This window comes from Atheta coriaria, unplaced genomic scaffold (genome assembly GCF_025399875.1).
Source record: "Atheta coriaria isolate IRGN ID8LTWV9N9 unplaced genomic scaffold, Caltech_Dcor_3.1 hic_scaffold_1_pilon, whole genome shotgun sequence".
In the NCBI taxonomy this organism is placed as follows: domain Eukaryota; kingdom Metazoa; phylum Arthropoda; class Insecta; order Coleoptera; family Staphylinidae; genus Dalotia; species Dalotia coriaria.
In genome coordinates, this window is record NW_027045443.1 from 3,667,364 (window position 1) to 3,688,138 (window position 20,775).

A 20,775-nucleotide genomic window follows, 5' to 3' on the forward strand; every position below is an offset into this window, starting at 1 on the left:
TCAAAACAATGTCATGTTTCCGATTCGACAAATAACCAGTGCCGAACAGCGTTTCCGTTTTAATTCCATTTGACCGGCGAACGTGAGTCGCTGAGCAAACAGTCGCCTCGAACTATGTCAGACCTCGTGAGCCTGAATAACTGAAAATCGCCGCAGTTGTAATAAATGTGAGTTTAATGCGTTTTGCAAAGCGAGAGTTGTTGGCTTGGTCAGTGGTCGGTACACTGGGGTGGTCAGGATGAACGAGAAAAGGAGGGGATTTTGAGCTCATTGTAGGACGTTGTTTGCTCGCTGTGTGGAGCTTGGGAGGGTCATTTAGGTCTTAAAACTATCCATTTTGTGCTCACTTATATAGTCGGTGGTTTTATTCTTAGTCACGAAAAGATTCAGGTTCATGTAATGGTGCCAAAACTATACAATTCTCAGTTTGAATATTTATACGTGATTAAAACAGTCATCTAATCTTATGTGATAAGTTCTAGTAACAGTGGGGGAACAAATGATTGTTTCACTTATTTCCGTACAGAGACAAGTAAGAGAAGGAAATAATCGAGCGCGCTATGAGATTTAAAAGCATGAAACCGGGTTGAAGTAACATTTAAGACGTTTGCCCTGCTGTCTTTTGACGGGGTGTGAGCCAAATATTTCCGTCGAGGGGAAGATGCGTCGCGGCATCTCACCGTCGACGGCAGGTTCGTCGTTTTCAGCACCAGCCAGGCGCTCCTCGACGGGGATGACATTCCTCAGACGCGCGTATTCTTGAGCATCGATCAACATCTGCCAGAGGCCAAGCTTTAAGTGCGCCATATCTTCCTGACTTAACATCGGCATTCCGGCGTCGGTAAGGTCCTAAAGTAGAGAGGTTTAAAATTGTCACTAACGAGAAGAACCAGATAGGCCACAACGAGACAATCAAGGTTACAACATGTGGAAGGATGGATGGATATCGGAGGGTCAGTCATAACAACAGCTAGATGTGTGGAGAGGAAAATGCTGATACACAGGGATGGCAATGGATTTGCGTTGCTAAAAATCATATGCTGCAGTCGTGTGTGGTGTTTGTGTGCCGATGCTAGCCGGTGAAAATGTGACAATGCGAGCGAGCATTAATTGCACGTGTGCATGCGTTACCTACCTGGTTAGAAGCGTCCATATAATGTTGTTGTGGTCTACCCGCAGCGAGCACAACACCCACCAGCGCCATCGTGACAAGGACGATTAAGTTGTTCATCATTTTCTGTAAGCAGTAAGTTTGAGCATGAAACTAAAGTGATTGCGTCGCTGGCGAAAAATTGTTATCGCGAGGGCGGAGTGGAGTGGTATGAAGTGAAGTGGCAAGTCTGAAAGTCGAAACAAGTTCAAGCCCGGGCAGGTGGGCGAGTCTCATCAACTTCATTAAGCAGTCGATTCATCTGTTAAGTTTTCCACTTTGCGTCATCTATTTCGGCTCCCCCGTTTTCTAAATGTGCGTTTTAATGGCGCGCGCCGCCGACGGCGTACTTTAAATGTATTCATGCCACGGATGCTTAAAATTTATAATTGCAACTCAAATCACCCCCGCGCATCTAGACCCCACTCTACACACTCTTAAAAGGGCTGACGGCTAATTTCATTTCTGTTTTCCAATTAATATACGCGCCGCCGAAGTGAATGTACACTCGAGGTGCGAAAATGTTGAGGTTGATGCTGATGAAGAACATATACAGAAGGATATTCATCGCGCATCTATACCTATAAATATCGACGGACGATAATTAAGTCCCATTGTCGGTTTGTGGGCTTAAATTTAGCTTCCTACATCAATGTGGATATTTCTGTAAATAACCGAATAATCGATTAAAAACTAGCCCAAATAATGCCGCTCAATCAAACACCCATCAATCACAATAGAGCTCTAAATTAAAAAGGGTAATCCTTCTGATACACTACCGCAGCAGGGTTATTATGCGTGTGTGTGGGATGATAACTGATAAGCGCTAAGCGAACATTGTAAGTCGGATGACACGTGATAAAGTTGCGTTATTAAACATTTTGATTGATTTATGATGCCGTCGCGGCCCAGCGACATTCGCATAATGCATTTCGAAGAGCTTCTTTCGTAGCCTTGCCAAGGACTTAAGAACCGTTTCATGCACAAGTCAAACAACCAATATTTGATGAGGATGAATATCAATGGCATCAATGTCAGGCGGCCAAGTGCACGCGATGATTAAAACTTTTATATTGCAAAACTTTTTTTTATTTATCAATTTTATTATGTAACATCGCGCGCATATTAACTTCGACACTGTTGCCTGCTCAGTTAATAAATTTGCCGGCATGGTGAAAAACTGTCACTATGTGAGTCAGTACGCACATCCTAGGCCTACACGCGATTTATTGAATGGCGTTGTTAAACGAAAGTCTCATATTTACACCGGCGCAACGCGTTCCGAAGGATTAATGCGGTGTCTTGTTTGTTCCTTAATAACGAAGACACAGGTAATAAAAACCGCGTCCACGCACTGCCGCCGTAACGAAAAACCCAGAGGCAAAAAGCACGTAAAACGACCCGGTAAAACTGAGCGAAAAGCTGGTGCCACGCGCTTATTATGTGTGTCAAGCATGACATTAACAATGTGACAATTTGCTCAACAAGCTCTACGCCGGAGGAGCTTAGAATCACCTCGAAAAAATAATTAAATATAAGTCAAGAGCCGAGAGCAAAAGTACTTTCTACCCCTTTTTCGGTGTCATCCTCCCCCGCTAATAAATTACATTCAGTCGAATCTTACTTTTCGAGACGTGTTTGTACAACATTACAAATCGGCCTAAAAAAATTAGGCCAGACGTAAAGTTTTCGCTCGTTTCGCCGAATCTTTATACCCCACGCTTGTATTCAATAACGCGTACACCAGTAATAAATTAAAAGCGACATTTATTCCTACGTGTGAAATAAAACACGTGCGTTTGCAATCAGATCGATTGGTTTGTTTCAATTAAAAATGTTGCATGAATATATCTATTCAAATATATTTTAGAAGCTTGCATGAAGCTGCCGACATGAGTGACATTTAAATTGCAAATTTCCCCGCAACCTCTCTATTTAGCCTCAAATTAGTGGCACATCCTGTCGGAGACAAATTAGAAAATTATTCCTAATCCCACAGGACACGCATACGCTACTGCAATACGTGCACATCATGCGTTTCATATTTATGCTGCTATATTCTCTTTAAGTGCATTCATTTTTTTTTCGTTTTTGGAAAGTTAAGTTTGCTTGCATGTGATGGTAATTTGGGGTCCATGCTGAAGGTGTGATTGCGCCTAGCTTTGCTTCATTACATCAATTTTAATTCGTTCTCTGTTTTGAATTGTCACGTAAATTAGTAATTTTGGATATTTATTCTTGACGTTGCGTTCGGAGCGCCGAGTCTCTAGGGAGCGTCAAATTTGTATCACAGGGCACGTTTCCGCTCGAGGTAAATGTGTTTCTGCATTTTAAAAGGACGACTTCGACGCATGATATTACAGCGTACGGTGGCAACGCATTTGTTACGAAATTGTTTTGACGCCAATTTTAAAGTGTGTTTGGTTTAGGGCTTAGTACTTCATATTTCTATTACCGTGTATGAAACGTGGTTGAATTTCATGTCGTCCGATTTAATTTTTGCAATCCTTTTAACCACACGCCGCGCTTAATGCACATCACCCAATGAGAATTTATGAAATTTAATTCAAATTGAATTTGTTTTAATGATCACCGTAATGCGCTGTTGATTTTAGTGTCGAGTGCGAAATGCGAACAATACGCAATACGCAAAAACGTGTCGGGTTGAAATTTGGCGGCCACGGTTTGTGGCTGAATTTCGATTCTACGCCGGAGGCTCGAATGTGATCCAAAAATCTGATAGCTGTGATAATCTTATCCTGTTGTGTGCTGTTGTTTACATAATCAACGGATTTTCAAGTGCGCGTATTTTTATTCGTTCTACTTTCTTTTCGACACATTGTGTTGGAATTGCGGATTTATTTGCATGACATCTGCATACCTGTCGCGCCACGATCAGCAAACAGAAATCGAAACCGTAGATATGCAAATCGAGCGTGCGGATTTTCGACCAGCTTTAATTCAATTTTCGCACTCCGGCGGGACAAGATCATGTGCTCATGTGTTCGATTCGATTTGGACGCGTCGCACATCGGAAGGAAATTATCGCGCCCCATCGCTCGCGTTTTAACAATGCAACATACGCGTGGAATGCTCGCTGGCAAAATGTACGCTGGCGGCTTTTAAATTTCCGCCACTGTCGATTAGTATCACACTTATATTGTCTGTGCTCGTAGTGCAATCTTCCTGTGGAAAATGCATAACAAAAAAAAATTGAAGTGACGACTGCTTCCGTTGCTGCAATCAACGCTCTCGCGATGACGCTTCGAGTGATTGAATTAAAAATCCAATATTGTTTTCCCGATGTGCTGATATATGCCCTTGACCAGCAACTGTAGGTGTTACGTAATGACAAAAAGGCATTCGAATGATAAACGTTCACATTAATTCAAACGCGAGATCGACATTTGAGATTGACATTTGTTTTCAGATCATTTGAACAATTGATAACTCATCATTTGATATGTCGTTAAGTTATCCAAACGCACGCGGGAAAGTATCTGAAAGTGCAATAATTCCTTGATGGAATCATAAAACATTATTTATTCGACCTACTCGCCGCCGAACGAGACCTTCTAGACACAATCAAAATGTGCGACAATGTGCCGTGCTGGCCGACAGTCGACGCTCTGCAATTAAATTTTAATTTCGTTTTGAGCGCAGATATAAAAATCTCGAAGCTATTTCCGTGCGCACAGCATCGAAAAACCTATATTTTAAATATCCGCGTTTTGATCGAATGCCAATGGCAATTTGAAGGTCTAAGTAATCTTCGCGTAAACTCAATTAGGACGCGTCGTCGACTGCCGAATAATATTACAACTTTTTCAATGTTGCGAAGTGTATTAAGGATCCGTGTTAGAAACCATTTAATTATGCGCATGTTTGTTGAACGTGACACCAGAACTCTCTGCGGCTATTATTTGAGCTGTTTTAATCAATGCACTGAGCTGCAAGTTGCACGGTAAGTTGTCCAGTGCAAATACGGCATGTTTAATCCAGACAAGCAGCGCGTAAGGATTGTTCTTCCTGTCATGGCATTTACACCTGTCGGGTACAACTGACGAGCGTCCTGTGCGTTCACTGCCCACGATTGTCATATTTGATGCATACGGTGCGAGTGTGAACGAGAAGCAGAAGTGTGGAAAACTTTGCATAAATCGTTTTTCAATGCTAATGTGAATAAAATTGAGCAAACATGTTTGTTAAAACATTTGGTTTTTGCATCGATCAATATAAAGGATGTGCTTGGATACAATTTATTTTTGCTTAGCGGCAGGTGATTAAAACAAAATCAATTTTTTTTGATAAAAATTTATGAGCATGCATGATTGAAGAGCGTAGGCGCTCCTTTTGCTGTTCAGAATGAAAAGTATCAAAGTTTTCATGCTTATTACATTATCTCGCACAGTGCACGCAGGACGAGCTTTAAATTTAATGCGTCAGTTCGAATAACACTCTTTTCTTGGCCGAATTTTGCCCATTAGGGGTGAAAGCACGATAATGGAACGCAAACATGTTACACCTTTCGAAGTGATAATCGAATACGACAAACACGGCATTGCTTAATAGAGTTATCAAGGGTGTGAACATTACGCACAATGCGAAGCGACGTCGGCAGTTGAAAGCTATTCTGGTTGCTTTCGGTTTTCTGCACGCTGAAAACCGCGATTGTTTAAGTATTCCGCTCTTGTTGCTACGGCTTGGCGGTGATAATGAACCACTTGAATAATAATTATTACTTTATACGCTGTGTTGCTCACGAGCTACAAGATTAATTTGCGAACGATCATCAATTTGAAAGCGTCAAAACTTTCTGGGACAATATTTATATACCTTGACTGTTGCCTGTAATAGTTGGAAAAGCGGTCATTTAAAAGTTGGTGCGGACAGAATTGAAAATTGATGAACACGCGGGCGAAACTTTCAATTGAGCTTTCGTACGTGTTTGATCGAATTCAATTAAATTGTAAACTCGGCATATGATAAAGTTTGTGAGATGTGCGGAAAACACAACTCCTGTTTGCGTAGAAAGAAAGAAAACGTGTGTTTGTTGACTCACCGAAATTGACTCTTGCGTGTCGATGCGGCTTGAGGGCGAAGTTATTCTTCTTGGAGTTGCACTTATCCACACGGAGATCGACGACGGATGTGGCGATTGTGCGGTGGTGCGTTGCTGCGAGCTGCTGGTACGTTGCTGTTGCTGAAGATGAACTTAGAAATGACGAGCGTAAGACGAACGTTGGCGCGTTTATATTTCGCTCGCAACGAGCGTCGCGACGACGCGCAATTCAAACATCAGCCAATTGCAGGCCGGACGCGCACATGACGTCGCCGCGTGGCCAATCGATTCCGCGTGTGATAGCCGCGTTTTTCTGTCCTTCTTTCGGGTATTAGCGCGCTTTCACCCACAGTTGCGCCTTCGCATTGAAGTGTTTGTTAATCATCCATATCTGGCTTAACGACAGATCAAATTTGGATTTTCCCGTAAAAGTTTAGCACCTGAATATAAACCATAATTCAACACCGGATAAAATATTGCACAAGACTTGATGACGAACACAATACCTTATCGCTCAAGCGGCAAGATATTTGTTACCTACATGATCTGAATTACGCTAAACTCTTAGTTTCCTGTAAAATCCAGCGAAACGTGAAATCTAAATTAATCATGTGGTGGGTTGACAGTTTGCTTCCAAAATACACGTGTACATAGCACAACTATTTGTCACGTGCTAATGAAATCGGGCGTAAATTCTAAATTGGAGATTATAGAGCAATTACACACGCCAATTATACATAACAAAGGTCGAAATTATTCGTCTCCAATAAACTTAAATTATAAGGTTACAAATCATTACTGGAATTTATAATAAAGGGAAGCAGCAAAACAAGCAAGAGCAGCAAGTACCTAAGTAAATCATAATTTGATATTTATTATCAGTAAGTTTCTGCTTACCATTGATGCAATTAAGGAAAATTATTCAAGATAAGTGCATGTTGGAAAGGCCATCATTGTGCTTTTAGTGATCTTCCTGCAATCGTGTACTTGGAAATTCTATTTAAGTCAACAGCGTTGATATTCAATTACTTCTGGTAGGTAAAATAATCAAATTCAAGATGAAAAATCGACCAGTAAAAAAATGCAATTAAGAGAGTCGGTAAGTAACAATAACGAACAGCCGCATAAAACCGCAAGACATGCAGAGGTTGGGAAGAAAACCTGAACATTGAATATCATCTTTCGCGTATGCCACGCGTCATCCAATATTTTCATACGCGAACGGCGTGATTTATTACCCCACGTGTGCGTGCGCGCCCGTGGCACTTTCATTTTCTGCGTCCAAGAGGTGCGTAACTCGGCCCGAATGCTGCTAATTGCTTTAATTTATAATTAAACCACAAGAACACGATTTTCGACGGTCGCCAACTACTCGAGTTTCCAGCATGTGGGGAAAAAGCATCGTGCGCCAATGTCGACTCGATCATGTATCATTCACGCAGCCACGCGTTGCGTCTCGCCGACCTAAGCGTTAGATATTCCCTGAAAATTTCGACGAAATCATTGCGACGACTTTGCTAACTACTTACTTCGATAGGGAGAATAACGTCCTTCGCGTGGGGCCTCGTATTTCCACATAGAGCGTACCCACATAGAAAGCGCTTGATTAGCTTTAAAATCTAATTAAACTTTGAAGGTCTGCGTCTTTTCAGAATATATCTTCATTGACAATTGGCATCGATCCGGCGCCAGCACATGGTATTAATGTTGATAGAAACTAACATAGCAATGTCAGTCATACATGCGGGAGCCTTTGGTCAATTAAAACATCGCGAATGTCTTACAAGCTATTAACTTTATGCAGGGGCGTTAAGAGCAAATGGTTTACGAGCTTTCAGAAACAATTGTATTTATTTAATCACTGAAAGAACGTACGTATTTTCGACCAATATATTTTCTCAATTAAATATTGGTATTTAGGGAATAAAAATATAGGTCACTTGTTTCATTGCTTTGTTGTTTGTTTTCTTGGTAAACGGGATATTATGTTCCAAGGTATAAACGAATAAAAGAACTTTTTAAAAACGACTAAAACAAGTGCAATTATCAAATCGTAAAATTTTGCGAATGTACGAGTACACTACATGCATATGCTTTTGCTATAAAATAATCGCAGAGTCTGACCAAACTTTCGGTTTCAGTTTCGGCCTGAAACGGATTTCGGTTTATGGGGCGATTCTATACAGCGCCGTCGCACCTTAGACTATTGAAATTATTGGGTATGAAATTGAGATTTGGCGTCATTTCAAGGGTATGATTGAGCTCAATCTAACGGGCAGCTTAGACGAGCCTATAAGGGCTGTTTCAGCTTTTTCTAAATTCCCAAATATGTATTTAATTTCATTTATTCATAATCATTTATAATTATCAGGACATTAAAATAGTGTCCTTTATGTTCAAAAAGTAATTACATTAAATACTCAATAAATAATGATTTTTGTTGGCTATTTTTATGTCACAAAAACATGACAATATGTAGAAGTTTTGATTTTCTCTCAAAATAGTCTCGGACAAACTTTAGTACCTACTTTGCAATAATTGACAGAATAATTCGGGGCAGTAATGAAGTTGCGTTAAATCGCATAATAAAAACAATTTTAGGTATGTATATAATTTCTTTAACTAAGAAACTAAGTAACCAATTTCGATATTTTTGCAATTGTATGTTTTGATATAATATAGGTATATAAACAATTTAAGAAGTATTTTGTTAATTATACATTAATTTTAACTCTGATAAAATGTATAAATGACGCTTTAAAATTGGTTTACATTTTTAGTAAAATAAATCCGCTAATATAATATGGTTGATCGCATTACTGATAATATTGCATTAATTTAAAAATTGCGCAGCAAAAATTAAAGTTTTAATTACAACTAATTAAATTATTACTCATTTTAATTTTGTTTTAACAATATTTTCAGTTAACTAATGAATGAAAAATAATAAGAAGGAATAATGAAGAAATGTTTCTTTTTAAATATATTTATATAATACCTCACATAATGAATAATCGTTAAAAATTTTCCTCATTATAAAAGTAGTAAAACAAGCAGGTGGTTCTGCCCACTTGTCGGAAAAGTTACGAGTTGAAACTTAGTGATAGAGATTGATTGTAGAATAAAATAATATAATGGATCAACTGGCCTACCAGTAGCTGGGTAATTAAAATCACCTTTGACGCAGTTTGAATGCAACTAATCCAATAATGCTTTGAAATATGGACGGCATTGGCCTTTCTGCAAATGCTTCAATGCCAAAGCTGCAATGAACAATGATTTATATCCATCACAATAGCAATAAATGCAACAACTGCCACCTAAGGAATCGATCACAGCCAACTCCTACAATTGCAATCTACAATCGCACGCTTTGCACCAGATCAATGGTGGGGTTTATTGCGCATTAATGCATGGCCGGGCATTTGTTTGAAATTTGTTGCCTTTGTTGTAATAATACCTTGCTCTAGCGGTGAAGAAGAAAGGTCAAATGTTTTAGCATTTAAAACATGTGCAAACATCATAATTGCTACGCTTAATATATCTTGTGCTGAAACTAATTATCGCTAATTAATAAGGCGGCGCAAAGCGCGAAGTAATTACAACTAAATCCAGTTCTGGTGGACACCCACTCACAGGGTGGCCTTTGTCGCCTTCGCCACTCTTGTCGTCGAGTTTAGCTGCGAATGAAGGAGTCCTCGTGCAGTCAACAACGATCTGAATAATTAACGGGTACTCGGTCGCCGCACAATGGCGGTCCGTGCAGTTGGAATCGGCAAAAGGATTCGCGTTTGACATTTGATCCAGGCATTTATTGGTGTTGCTGCAATGTCCCTACAAACGGACGTGAGGCCGTCGGCACTCTGTCTATTGTATCTTGTAATAACAAGGCCGGGGTTATAATACACAGCTGTGTACAATCAGGCGCACAATTTTCATTTCATAAACTATTAACAACTAACCAAAAGCTTTAGTGTTGCTATTTTACGCCGGCGGAACAGCTAAAAATAAAAATGCTTCCCAGGTAGTTGAATTATCAAATATACAACAGATGAAATTATTACTAACATCTAAAACACATTGTATATCGGCGAATATTGCATCGAAGGGAATACAAGCGTGTGGTGTTGAGCAACCGCAAATTGTTACCGAAAACTTTGGGATTATGCGTTGGCCATGAGCGGGCTGACTATGGCGTTATTACGCCCTGGTAACTTGCCATGGATTGCAGCCATTGTAGGCGCACATGTACTCAAGTAGATAGAAGAAGTGCATCCTACCGAATCCGTTAATTAGCAATTTGCTTCTGTTTCGCGATGGTGGCGCGTTCAACGCGAACGCCGCCTGCGAACGTAACATTTACTTAAATTCAATAGAAAAACAAGGAATGGGCTAACTGAGTTGACAATACAAATATTCATTTAGCTGAGCAAATATTAAATTTTAATCAAAACAAATACCGATGGTGATGCCGTTGGTTGCGCCACCACCCAATTTTAATTTTAGTCTCTATTTTTTGCTTCGCACTTTAACAGTACGGTATCAAATCCTGTATGTGCAATGCCAGCTGATATCTTTGGATGAGTCATTTAAATATGAACCTGGATTTTTTTTCAGAGCAAGAATGTTGACCATGGGTCTTTAGGTCAAGAGCGTAATCCAAGGACACACTACTGACATGAAAATTCAACTACAACAGAAAAATATGTTGAACTAATAATGAAGCAAGGATTATGTACTTTGATGCCAGAATTTTTATCACTGACACATATCCATACGATGTGCACGTGATTGATGTCCGGTCTTTTCATCGTCCGTCGGGGTTAACTTTTATGACCACCATTTCGCGCAAACAGCCGGCTGCCTTTTATGTTTTTCCAGATTTCAGCTGGAAAATACTTTCCGGTTACCTACTTGGGTATTGACCCATTGTGCATTGCATCGCTACTGTGTCGCCGCGTGTATTACTAATTAGATATTACGCCTCCTCACCAAAGGTTGCGGGTTGCACTAATAATATGCTTCCTCAGAATTGGAAATATAAATCATTTCTGAGTGGTACGCTCAATTGCAAATGTAATTAGAATATTTCGAAATGCTTTACATTAAAAAGATATTGTCTTTGTAACATTTGGATGACATTACAGGCCAGTCTAATTGCAAAAGTAAATCCTATATGCAGTTTCAATTAACTAATTGCAAGTTTAAATCGATTCACTCAGTTTCGAATTGGAAATTTCGACATTTTTGTCGGAAACATGTATTTGTTTTAAGATTAGTTTTAAAAGCGGTTGGCATGCACATGACACTGAACAAATTGCAGTAAATGTACTTTATTGACTCAAGTGTCACAGAGTAAATGTAAATAATTGTTCATTGTCTATCTAGCATTCTTTGGAATAATCTATTCTTCTTATTTTGCTTTTAACAGAATGCTTAATACCGACAATGGATAAAATTCATTCTTTCTTTGCCTCTAGAAAAACTAAGTCGTTTGTGATACACTTATTAGTTCATTAGAGTTGCAAACAGACTTGACAAATAGCTTTCGTCAAATAACAAAGTAAATGTTTTCAACCTACTGATACCTACATACTATTGCGAATGTGAGTAAGTCAACACTGCGGATTTCTATTTGCGATGTTTTAAAGAAAACAACAAAGATGTAAAATTCAGATCCCGCCATTAAATTGTCATTAATGATTGTGTATTTTATTATTTGTTGGTTTCTATACTCGTAAAATCTTGTTCAAACTGAAACCAAAAATTTTACCTAGTTAAATTTAAAAAAAAATTATAAAAAAAATCATTATTAATTTAGTATTTATATGCATATTGTACTGTTTTCTACTTCCACCTATAAAGCGCCAGTTTTTAGACACAAAAAATGGTACTTTATATACGGACGGCCAAGCCGTACATAATATTCATTATATACTTGCATTATGCACGAGACGGAGCAAGCGCCTGCGCATTTACCTACGGAGCAGCACAAGGCGGTATGAAATGCCATGCGACGACAGTCAAACACGTCAAAGCAGGCACTGCTGCTGCTCGTATCGGAGAGGCACGATATGAATCGAAGCGTCACATGACCGACGCGTGGCATTGCACTTATAACCTTTCAGTTTGTAAGTGTGCGAGCAAATTTCGATGATTTAAAATACAAAAGTTGAAATACAAAAACTGCAACTTGGAACTAGAGTGGAAGTAGAAAAATGGCGTAAGCACCTCGTGGCTAAACTTTGTTAAAGACTCGATTGATTGACCTCGTCTGTAATGCCCTCGTTTAGCCACTTGTTACTTAATATAGGTACTATTATAACCAAGTTATGAAATATAAAACTTAAATAAATGTTTTGTTGTTTTGTTTTGTTCGTCCCTAGGTTATTTTTTCAAATTCAAAAATAGAGTAGAATATGCAAAGTGAGATATTCTTTGAATATGTTTTTAGGCACTTTGGAGTTCTGAGTTTTTTAGTTTTAATTGTGGTTAATCGGCCTACTCTTGAGAAAACTAAATTTCAGAATTAGTACACAAAAATGTATTTTGGGTAGGCCAGTCTGCGTTCACAAAACAAAAATAATCAAAATATGAAGATTTACATAATATAAATTTGATTGTGAATATTTTCAAGTTTTTTTTTGTGCTTATAATTTTGATTACACTTCAAATTAGAGTCGATGTGTACCTTAACTTTGCACTTGGTTTAAAGAAAAGGATTGCCATGCGAACTGAGATGCCAAATGAGAACATAAAGGGATGTTTACGTAAGTTGCTTCGATGCGGTTGCTAACGCGCATGTTTCATGTGTGCACGGCTCATGTACATCAAAGAACATTCCAAATTGCGTATGTAAAATGTATGTATTTCTGTGCTACCATCAGTATTCACGGAGACGTGTGATGCGGAGATCCTCGCACCGCTTCTATGTCAAGGATAACACCAACCTTGTGCGAACTAACCCGCTTAATTGCTTTCTAATGGCGCAAGTTTTGCCGTTGCGCCTTTCACCACCTTGTGATAGCTTGTCTTTTACCAATATACATCATATCGACTATATGGAGCAAAGTGGAACGAGTGCTTACATGACCGCTACTTATTCTTATTATTATTATTATTACAATATTAGCTTACAGTAATAGCCATAAATTGATGTTTCATTATGTAGAGGTAGGCGTGAATACAATCGGTAAATGAGTAGCTTTCTTTAAATTAACGAAAATAAATTGAACCAAATGATTTATTTCAGTGTTGTTTCATAATACAAATCAAATTGCTCATGGGTGTTGGCAAACATCGATTATTACTTCAACGATTGAGGAAATCTCTTTGGCGCCCACGCGGTTTATCAGCTTTGGGTAATCGCGAGGGACGATTAACTTGAACGCTAGTTGCCTAATGCGGAACGAGGAAATTTCCCGAAGGCGTGCAGCGTAGCGCCCTGGCCACGTTGATGTGTTGTTTGCGTAATCAGACTCCACTACCGACACGTCCCGCAAACATATCGAATAAACAACAGGTGTTAACGCGTTCTGGATTCTTCCTCGGAGGGCGACATGGACTGATTAGCTGCATAACACTGAGCTCACTGCAAACAAAGAAACAATCAATCTATTTTCAGCTTTTCATTGACGTTTCATCAACAATACCTACGATGTATGTATTAATTAGAGTTCCCATTATATGCACTAGCATGTATGCATATGCGAAAGCCTGTGCTACTTTTTTTAGAGACATTGCATTGTTAGCATTTTACATTGATACAGTACTTATTTTATTTATTTCTAGATGCTCACCATTTCATATTTCTATAGTTCTTCAATTTTCGTATTGTTTATTGCTTGTACTTGAATTTTATAAATTACTAGGGACCCCTTGTAAATTCGAATGCGAAGGCGGAGGAAGCACAAGGTACTCGTCAAACACGCCTGCGTGGCGTTTCAAAGTTTTCTCCCTCTAACTATTCTTACAGTTACCTACAGTGCATACTCTCGTGCGTAACCAGAATCGTAACACCAGTTAACACCTCTAACAATTTTTTCGGATAGATAAGAATTTGGTTAAGTAGCAGGCTCATCAATTTCCCTTTATATATATATGGACATATCTATTAATCCTCGACGAAAGTGTGCGCCCTTAGGTCAGCGATTTTGATGTAAATTTTTTTGCTCGAAAGTACCTACACCTTTAAAGAAGACGATCCTGAAAATGTGGACTCTATTAGCAATTTTTAAAAATTCGATCGGTTTTGGATGGCTATAACTTTACTTAATAGAAGAATTCAAAGAAAAACTGCATAGATTCTATTAAAGTATACACCAATTGAAGACAGCTGGTCGACCCTTAACCTCAAAAGTAGAGTGTTCAAATGTACTAGTGTAATTTGTTAGTTAGAAGCTTAAAACTAGTTGAAAAACTAATACAAAAATTAAATTAATAAATCTGTCTGTTGGCGTTTTCATATTGCTCTTGCTTGAAATTTATTTTTTTTGTACCAAATTGTCATGAAACTCATCAAAATCAAAAAAACTAAATCTGCCATTTTATTATGGCATGTAATTAAACGAACTTTATTTTTTCGATTTTTAACTTGTCAGTGCATTCATTAAATGCACTTATAATTAATGTTTGCACTTAAAAATACAGAACTGAACTTAAAAATAAATATTTGCACTTTGAAAAATGAATTCCACTTGAATAAAATGCTTTCCACTATGAAATTAATACTTTGCACTTATAAAACTTGCAGTATTAAGTACGTGCCGTACTCTTAGCCGGCCCCTTCTATCAAGGTAGCTTACCTTACCACCACCCCCAACTCCCCGACCACCCCCTCACCAGTACCCCCGACCGCCCCACAAATAATACCAAACAAGGTAGCCTACCTAACCACCACTCCCAACCCCCGACCACCCCAACCCCCCGACCGCCCCACAAATAATACCAAACAAGGTACCCTACCTAACCACCTTAAATTATAAAGTTTCAATTTAAAAAGTTGATTCATAGCAAATTAAACCTGAATATATAAGTGCATTGTATTAAAATATAAGTTACTAGCGACCTGCCCCGGCTTCGCACGGAAGTAAAAAACCGCATCAAAATCCGTTGCGTAGTTTCAATGATTTAAGCATACAAAGAGACAGACAGAGAAAGCGACTTTCCTTCTCCAAACAAAAACATCTACCGGTCAACTTCAACCCACACGTACACACATACACACGTCTATGCTTGGAGGGGGAAGCTACGAAGCATCGCACAAAGAGCAGACGGGAATAATCGAAAACTTTGTATTTACATCACATTAGAAATCTCAAAAATAACAGTGCTTCTCCACTATTTAATGGATGTTATTATACATACAAACCTTCCTCTTGAATCACTCTATCTATAAAAAAAAACGGCATCAAAATCCGTTGCGTAGTTTCAAATATTTAAGCGAACAAAGGGACCGGAAAAAAAAGCGACTTTACTTTATACTATGTAGTGATACAATCTATAGTGCATAATATGAATTTCTTAGTGCAAAGTATGAAAACTTAAGTGCGGCTGTTCAAGTGGATTGTATTTTAACTAAAGTGCATTTAAAATATCCCCTTTTATTATTCTTATTATGACATGAACAAATTAGAAAAAAAAAAAACTTTTTTCACCTTTATTACTTTACGAAAAAATCATATTAGAATTTTTTTTAAACACATCAAATATTTGAAATTGTAAAAATATTACCTAATTTATAATTTGATAACATAGTGTTTTTAGTTCTTGTATATCTTAATTAGTTTCTACCATAAATAATAATGTTATAATTAATTAATACAACCACTACTTAATATGCCAACGCCTCCACTCAATTTATAACATTTTCTTTAACATATTCTTTTAGTAACATTTTTCCGGATATTGAAATCACAAGTGTGTATTATGTAATCATCGAAATGCATAATTGAAATTTGATTAAAGAATTAGAAGATTCAGGACAATTACCGTTTGCATAAATTTAGATTAAATACAATCTAAACACAAAACTAAACACAAAAAAGTGACATATTTTTGATAGACATATTTTTGGGTTGAGTCCCTGAACCCTATATTCCAGGATAACCACACTTGCATCAGATTGTGGGGGCCTCAAGTTAAATCTGTCCAAATCTTATTTATCAAAAAATTCTGTAGAACGCCTCACGCCCTCTTTTTGAATGATTGAATTTTGCTGATTTTTTGTTTCGGGCACCTGATTTCTACTTTCCAAGATAACCATATTTGCATGAGAAACTTCTTATAAGGACAATCCTTATAAGCATTTGTACAGACAATTATAAGTATCATCTTCCTCAAAGCCGATATAAACCATAGAAATATTTTTCAAGTGCTGGCCTGTACTTGCAACGATAAAAAGAGTATACAAATAATATAAGTCACAATACAAGTCACAAGCCACAAATGTAATATAATTAAGTTAGTGCAGACATAGAAAATTCCTGCCGCCATCTTAAAATCAGTTTTACGACCTGCATAACCAAAGCACATACAAATAAGTAAAAAATTTCAAACACTAACAAACAATTAAATTAATAATAATTTTAATAGTCTTAGTTTAATGGACACGTATAGCACTACCAAATAAAAAGCAATGAGTCAAAAAGAAAATTGGCTGCGTGTTAAAGAATCTAAATATACAAGGTGTTACAAACAAAAATTCAAAGTACAAAAAGGAAAACACTGGGGAATAACAAGTTTAATTATTTTATGATGGTAAATCAAAAGAAAAAAGTAATAGAAAAGGCGTTACAAAAAGAAATTACAAACTTAAAGGAGGAAAAAACTTCAAAACAACTAATTACCACTTTTTATAGAAAATCACGCAATTTTAAAGCACTTTCCGCATGATTTCTGGGAACTGCAGTAACGTAATATTGAGAACTAGTCTCACACTATCAGAATCTGAAGAAAACATGCAAATATTCCAAAGGTTTCCTGAGAACTGACCAGATTTCCACGACAAAACTTGAAAAATGTAGAAAATTGCTGATTTTGCAGGGTGATTTTAGGTCACTTCCCGCATGATTTCTAAAGGCGACGCTAACGAATTGTTGAGGTCAACTCTCGTGCTATCATAATCTAAAGCAAACATTCGAGATAAAGAAAACACCACAGATAGCATACAAGTACCCCGAAGGAATCCTGAGATATTTCCACAACAAAACTTAACTTAAAATAGTGGAATTTGCAGAGCAATTTTAAAGCAGTTCCCGCAAGATTACTGGGGGCGACAATAACGTATGAGTGGTTCAACTCTTTCGCTATTAGAATATAAAGAAAACATACAAATACTCCGAAAGTTTCCCGAGATATGACCCCATTTCCACGACAAAACATGAAAAATGTTGAAAATTGTAGATTTTACAGGGTGCATTTATGGTACTTTCCGCACGATTTTGGGGAATGGCATATCTTTGAGAACAAAACTCGCGCTCTCAAAATCTAAAGAAAACATGCAAATGCTTTAAAAGGTTCCTAAAATATGATTCAATTATCCAAATCTACCAAATCTGAAAAAAATAGAAAATTGTCAAACTTGCAAAGCAACTTGAAGGAAACATGTAAATATTCTAAAGGGTTCCTGAGATATGACCTGATTTCCACCTAAACTTTAAAAAATGAGTCAAATTTTCAAATTGTCAAATTTTCAATTTAAAGGCACTTCGCCACATAATACTAATGGGGCTGATAGTAGCGTATTGTTGAGAACAAATCTCGCGCTATCAAAATCTAAAGAAAATATTCATATTCACAAATCAATAAGAAATACCAGCAGGGAAAAATATGCGCTTTAAATCGACATCGAAAAGGAACAACCAAAAACGCAATTTTGAGTTATTACGATACAAACGACTTAACACGAAATAGTATAATAGTATAATGGCGAAACGGGAACATTACCCACAAGATTGATTGAGAGCGAGCGTAGCGGCCGTTTAAGCAATTGAGTGTTTAACTACGTTTAGCCATGTAATGCTTTATCTATTTTTGCTACTTCCACTCTAGTTCCACGTTAAGGTTTTTGTATGTCAACTTTTGTATTTTAAATCATCGAAATTTGCTCGCATACGACTACAAAATGTAAGGTTATAAATACCATACTGTGCGCTGGGCCATGTGACGCGTCGGGCCATATCGCGCCGCTTCCACTTGTTTGACTAACGTCGCAAAGCATTTCATACGGTCTTGTGCTGCACCGTAGGCAAATGCGCAGGCGCAAGGTGCGTCCCGTAGATAATGTCCGTAGATAATGGATAATGCCCACGGCTTGTCCGTCCGAATATAAAGTGCTACTTTTTGTGTCTAAAAATCGTAGAAATACTGGCACTTTATAGGTGGAAGTGGAAAAATGTAATTATGATGTAATAATATTTACAAACTTACTAGTGCATCGGGTAATCCCAGAAAGCACTGAAACAGAAAAAAAAAACTCGTGTGTAAAAACACCCACTACGCTGCATAGTCGTATTTATTAAGTCTGTTTCGTCAGGTAACGGACTTGAATGACAAGCGCTATTTTGACAGGCAATATTCCCGTGAAATCCGGTCACAGACGTTCCTTACACTTACTAGGAATTATCAATATAAAACATATTTTCTTATTCCAATCCTCAGCATCGCAATAATCCAACAACCGTCGAACCACTAAATGTCGCGCCGCGTTGAGCACCGTGGTGTTGCACCGTAGCCAAATGCGCAGGTGCAAACTCCGCCCCGTATATCTAATGCCCGTAGATAAAGTACAGCGTTTGTGTCTAAAAGCCATGTAAAAACTAGCGAAAACAATATACACGTCTATTGTCATTACCTGCATATATGTATGCCCATATTAATCGATAAAATGTAATGAAATTAATTTAATAGAAATGAATAAAAGAAAGGTAGCCAGCCGTTTGCAATTACGAACAGACTGAAACGTTCGTAGCACGAGCGCCGTATGAAACTGGTTCAAAGCAATAAAAATATTGTTTACAACCAAACATCGATAAGCGTGAGGAGTTGAAAACGAGACATTCTGATATGTGTGTAGGTGTAGGTAATGCAATTACAATTAGATTTTGTAGTAGTGTTCGAGCAAATTCCGATGATTTAAAATACAAAAGTTGAAATACAAAAACCTCAACGTAGGGCTAGAGTGGAAGTAAAAAAATAGCATAACCATCACCTGGTTAAACCTTGTTATGCCTTTGTTTAACCACGTGTTACTTAATATACTTTATTAAATTTAATAAATTAAGAATAACTCAAAATTTATATTAATTAATTAGAAAATTGACTAAAGATTGAACTTTTTTTTACAAATTTGACAGTTTGGCTTAAAATGTGTCATGCTGTAAAGACTCCTAATAGGAACAAACATTTAGAGTCCGTTTCTTTTCTATTTTTTTTAGTTTCCAAAATAATCGTAATTTAAACTTTGTGACGCTGGGGGCGCATTCCTGCGCACTTTAACCGATAATTATTTTAAAATAAGTTTGGCTTTATTTTTTGAATCTAAATAATTAAAAAAAAAAAAACTACGGTGTTGCCTTTCAACGGAATTTAATTTTGAATACTAGTTTGGCTCTGTTTTTCGTCAAACAAATTATATATTCCAGATCAACGATGGCTACTTTTTAAGAGCATCTCCGAGCACTTCCATGGGGTCCAAAGAAATGAAATTATATGCATACTGTAAAGGGTCTCTTGAACAACAATAAAAAAAATGGTCAATCCAAAATAGGTGAATTAGTGCAAGGCGTTTTCTACATAATGTTTTCAAATTTTCTGAAAACGTCAATTATTAAGACACTTTCTGGTGCTTTAAAGCATTGAAAGAACATACATACTGCAAAGAGTCTATTGAACTATAGTATGAAGATGAGAAACTTGAAATTAGAAAATTATTTCACGAGATACATTCTCCTTTCTTCATCATTTCATCATGCATGATATTTAGACATAATTTCATATTTAATTGCAAGTGTAGATTGTAATCACAAACAACGCCCTCTTTATATAATTAGGTCATATTTTAGAATTTTAGTACTATTAAGTAGTACTCTTTCTGTTTACTAATGTCTAAGGATTTATGTAATATATTTGTCATATCGTTAATCGTTAAATAAAAAATCTTTATATTTTACATATTACTGGAATTTTACAGCAACAATAGTAATATGATCAGTTTCAACTGTAATAGTAAATTTATTTTAAAATTTGTAACTACTAATTCGAATGAAATACTGTTTCAATTCATTTTAATATAATCGTTCATTATTAGTAATCATTATTTTCGGTATAATAAGGTATAAAAAATAGCTATATAGTTTTACTTAAGAATTGTGTGATACGGTGATTGTAGGAAAATTTGAATTTAAGTACAGATTCAGTACAGACAGATTCATGACTAATATTTGAAACGCATTATGCTTTAACTGTTCTCAGTCAAAACAAATGCCTTCAAAAATATACGATCATGTGGACTAATGATTTGCTGACTTGGAGACACTGAGGCGGTGGCTGTAAATTAATTTGT

The 20,775-nt window shown here is 37.2% G+C and overlaps 2 protein-coding genes across 3 annotated transcripts; both read right to left on the minus strand.

The window, feature by feature from the left end:
- Window positions 1-335: 335 nt before the first annotated feature.
- Window positions 336-6,371, minus strand: LOC135793153 (uncharacterized). The gene is made up of 3 exons (XM_065303979.1): window positions 6,213-6,371; window positions 1,136-1,237; window positions 336-849 (listed from the first exon to the last, which is right to left on the minus strand). Exons 2-3 carry the CDS (start codon window positions 1,232-1,234, stop codon window positions 568-570), a joined length of 381 nt encoding a protein of 126 aa, XP_065160051.1. The 5' UTR covers window positions 1,235-1,237; window positions 6,213-6,371; the 3' UTR covers window positions 336-567.
- A 7,070-nt stretch (window positions 6,372-13,441) lies between these two features.
- Window positions 13,442-19,201, minus strand: LOC135792840 (uncharacterized). Of its 2 annotated transcripts, XM_065303600.1 has the most exons (5): window positions 19,066-19,201; window positions 18,828-19,012; window positions 18,642-18,668; window positions 18,355-18,560; window positions 13,442-13,803 (listed from the first exon to the last, which is right to left on the minus strand). In XM_065303600.1, the coding sequence occupies exons 1-5, from the start codon at window positions 19,083-19,085 to the stop codon at window positions 13,801-13,803; spliced, it is 441 nt and encodes a 146-aa protein (XP_065159672.1). In that variant the 5' UTR covers window positions 19,086-19,201; the 3' UTR covers window positions 13,442-13,800. The 2 variants fall into 2 exon arrangements, with proteins under 2 accessions (XP_065159672.1, XP_065159681.1); XM_065303609.1 differs by lacking the exon at window positions 18,828-19,012 and having other exon boundaries at window positions 19,066-19,183.
- Window positions 19,202-20,775: the final 1,574 nt, after the last annotated feature.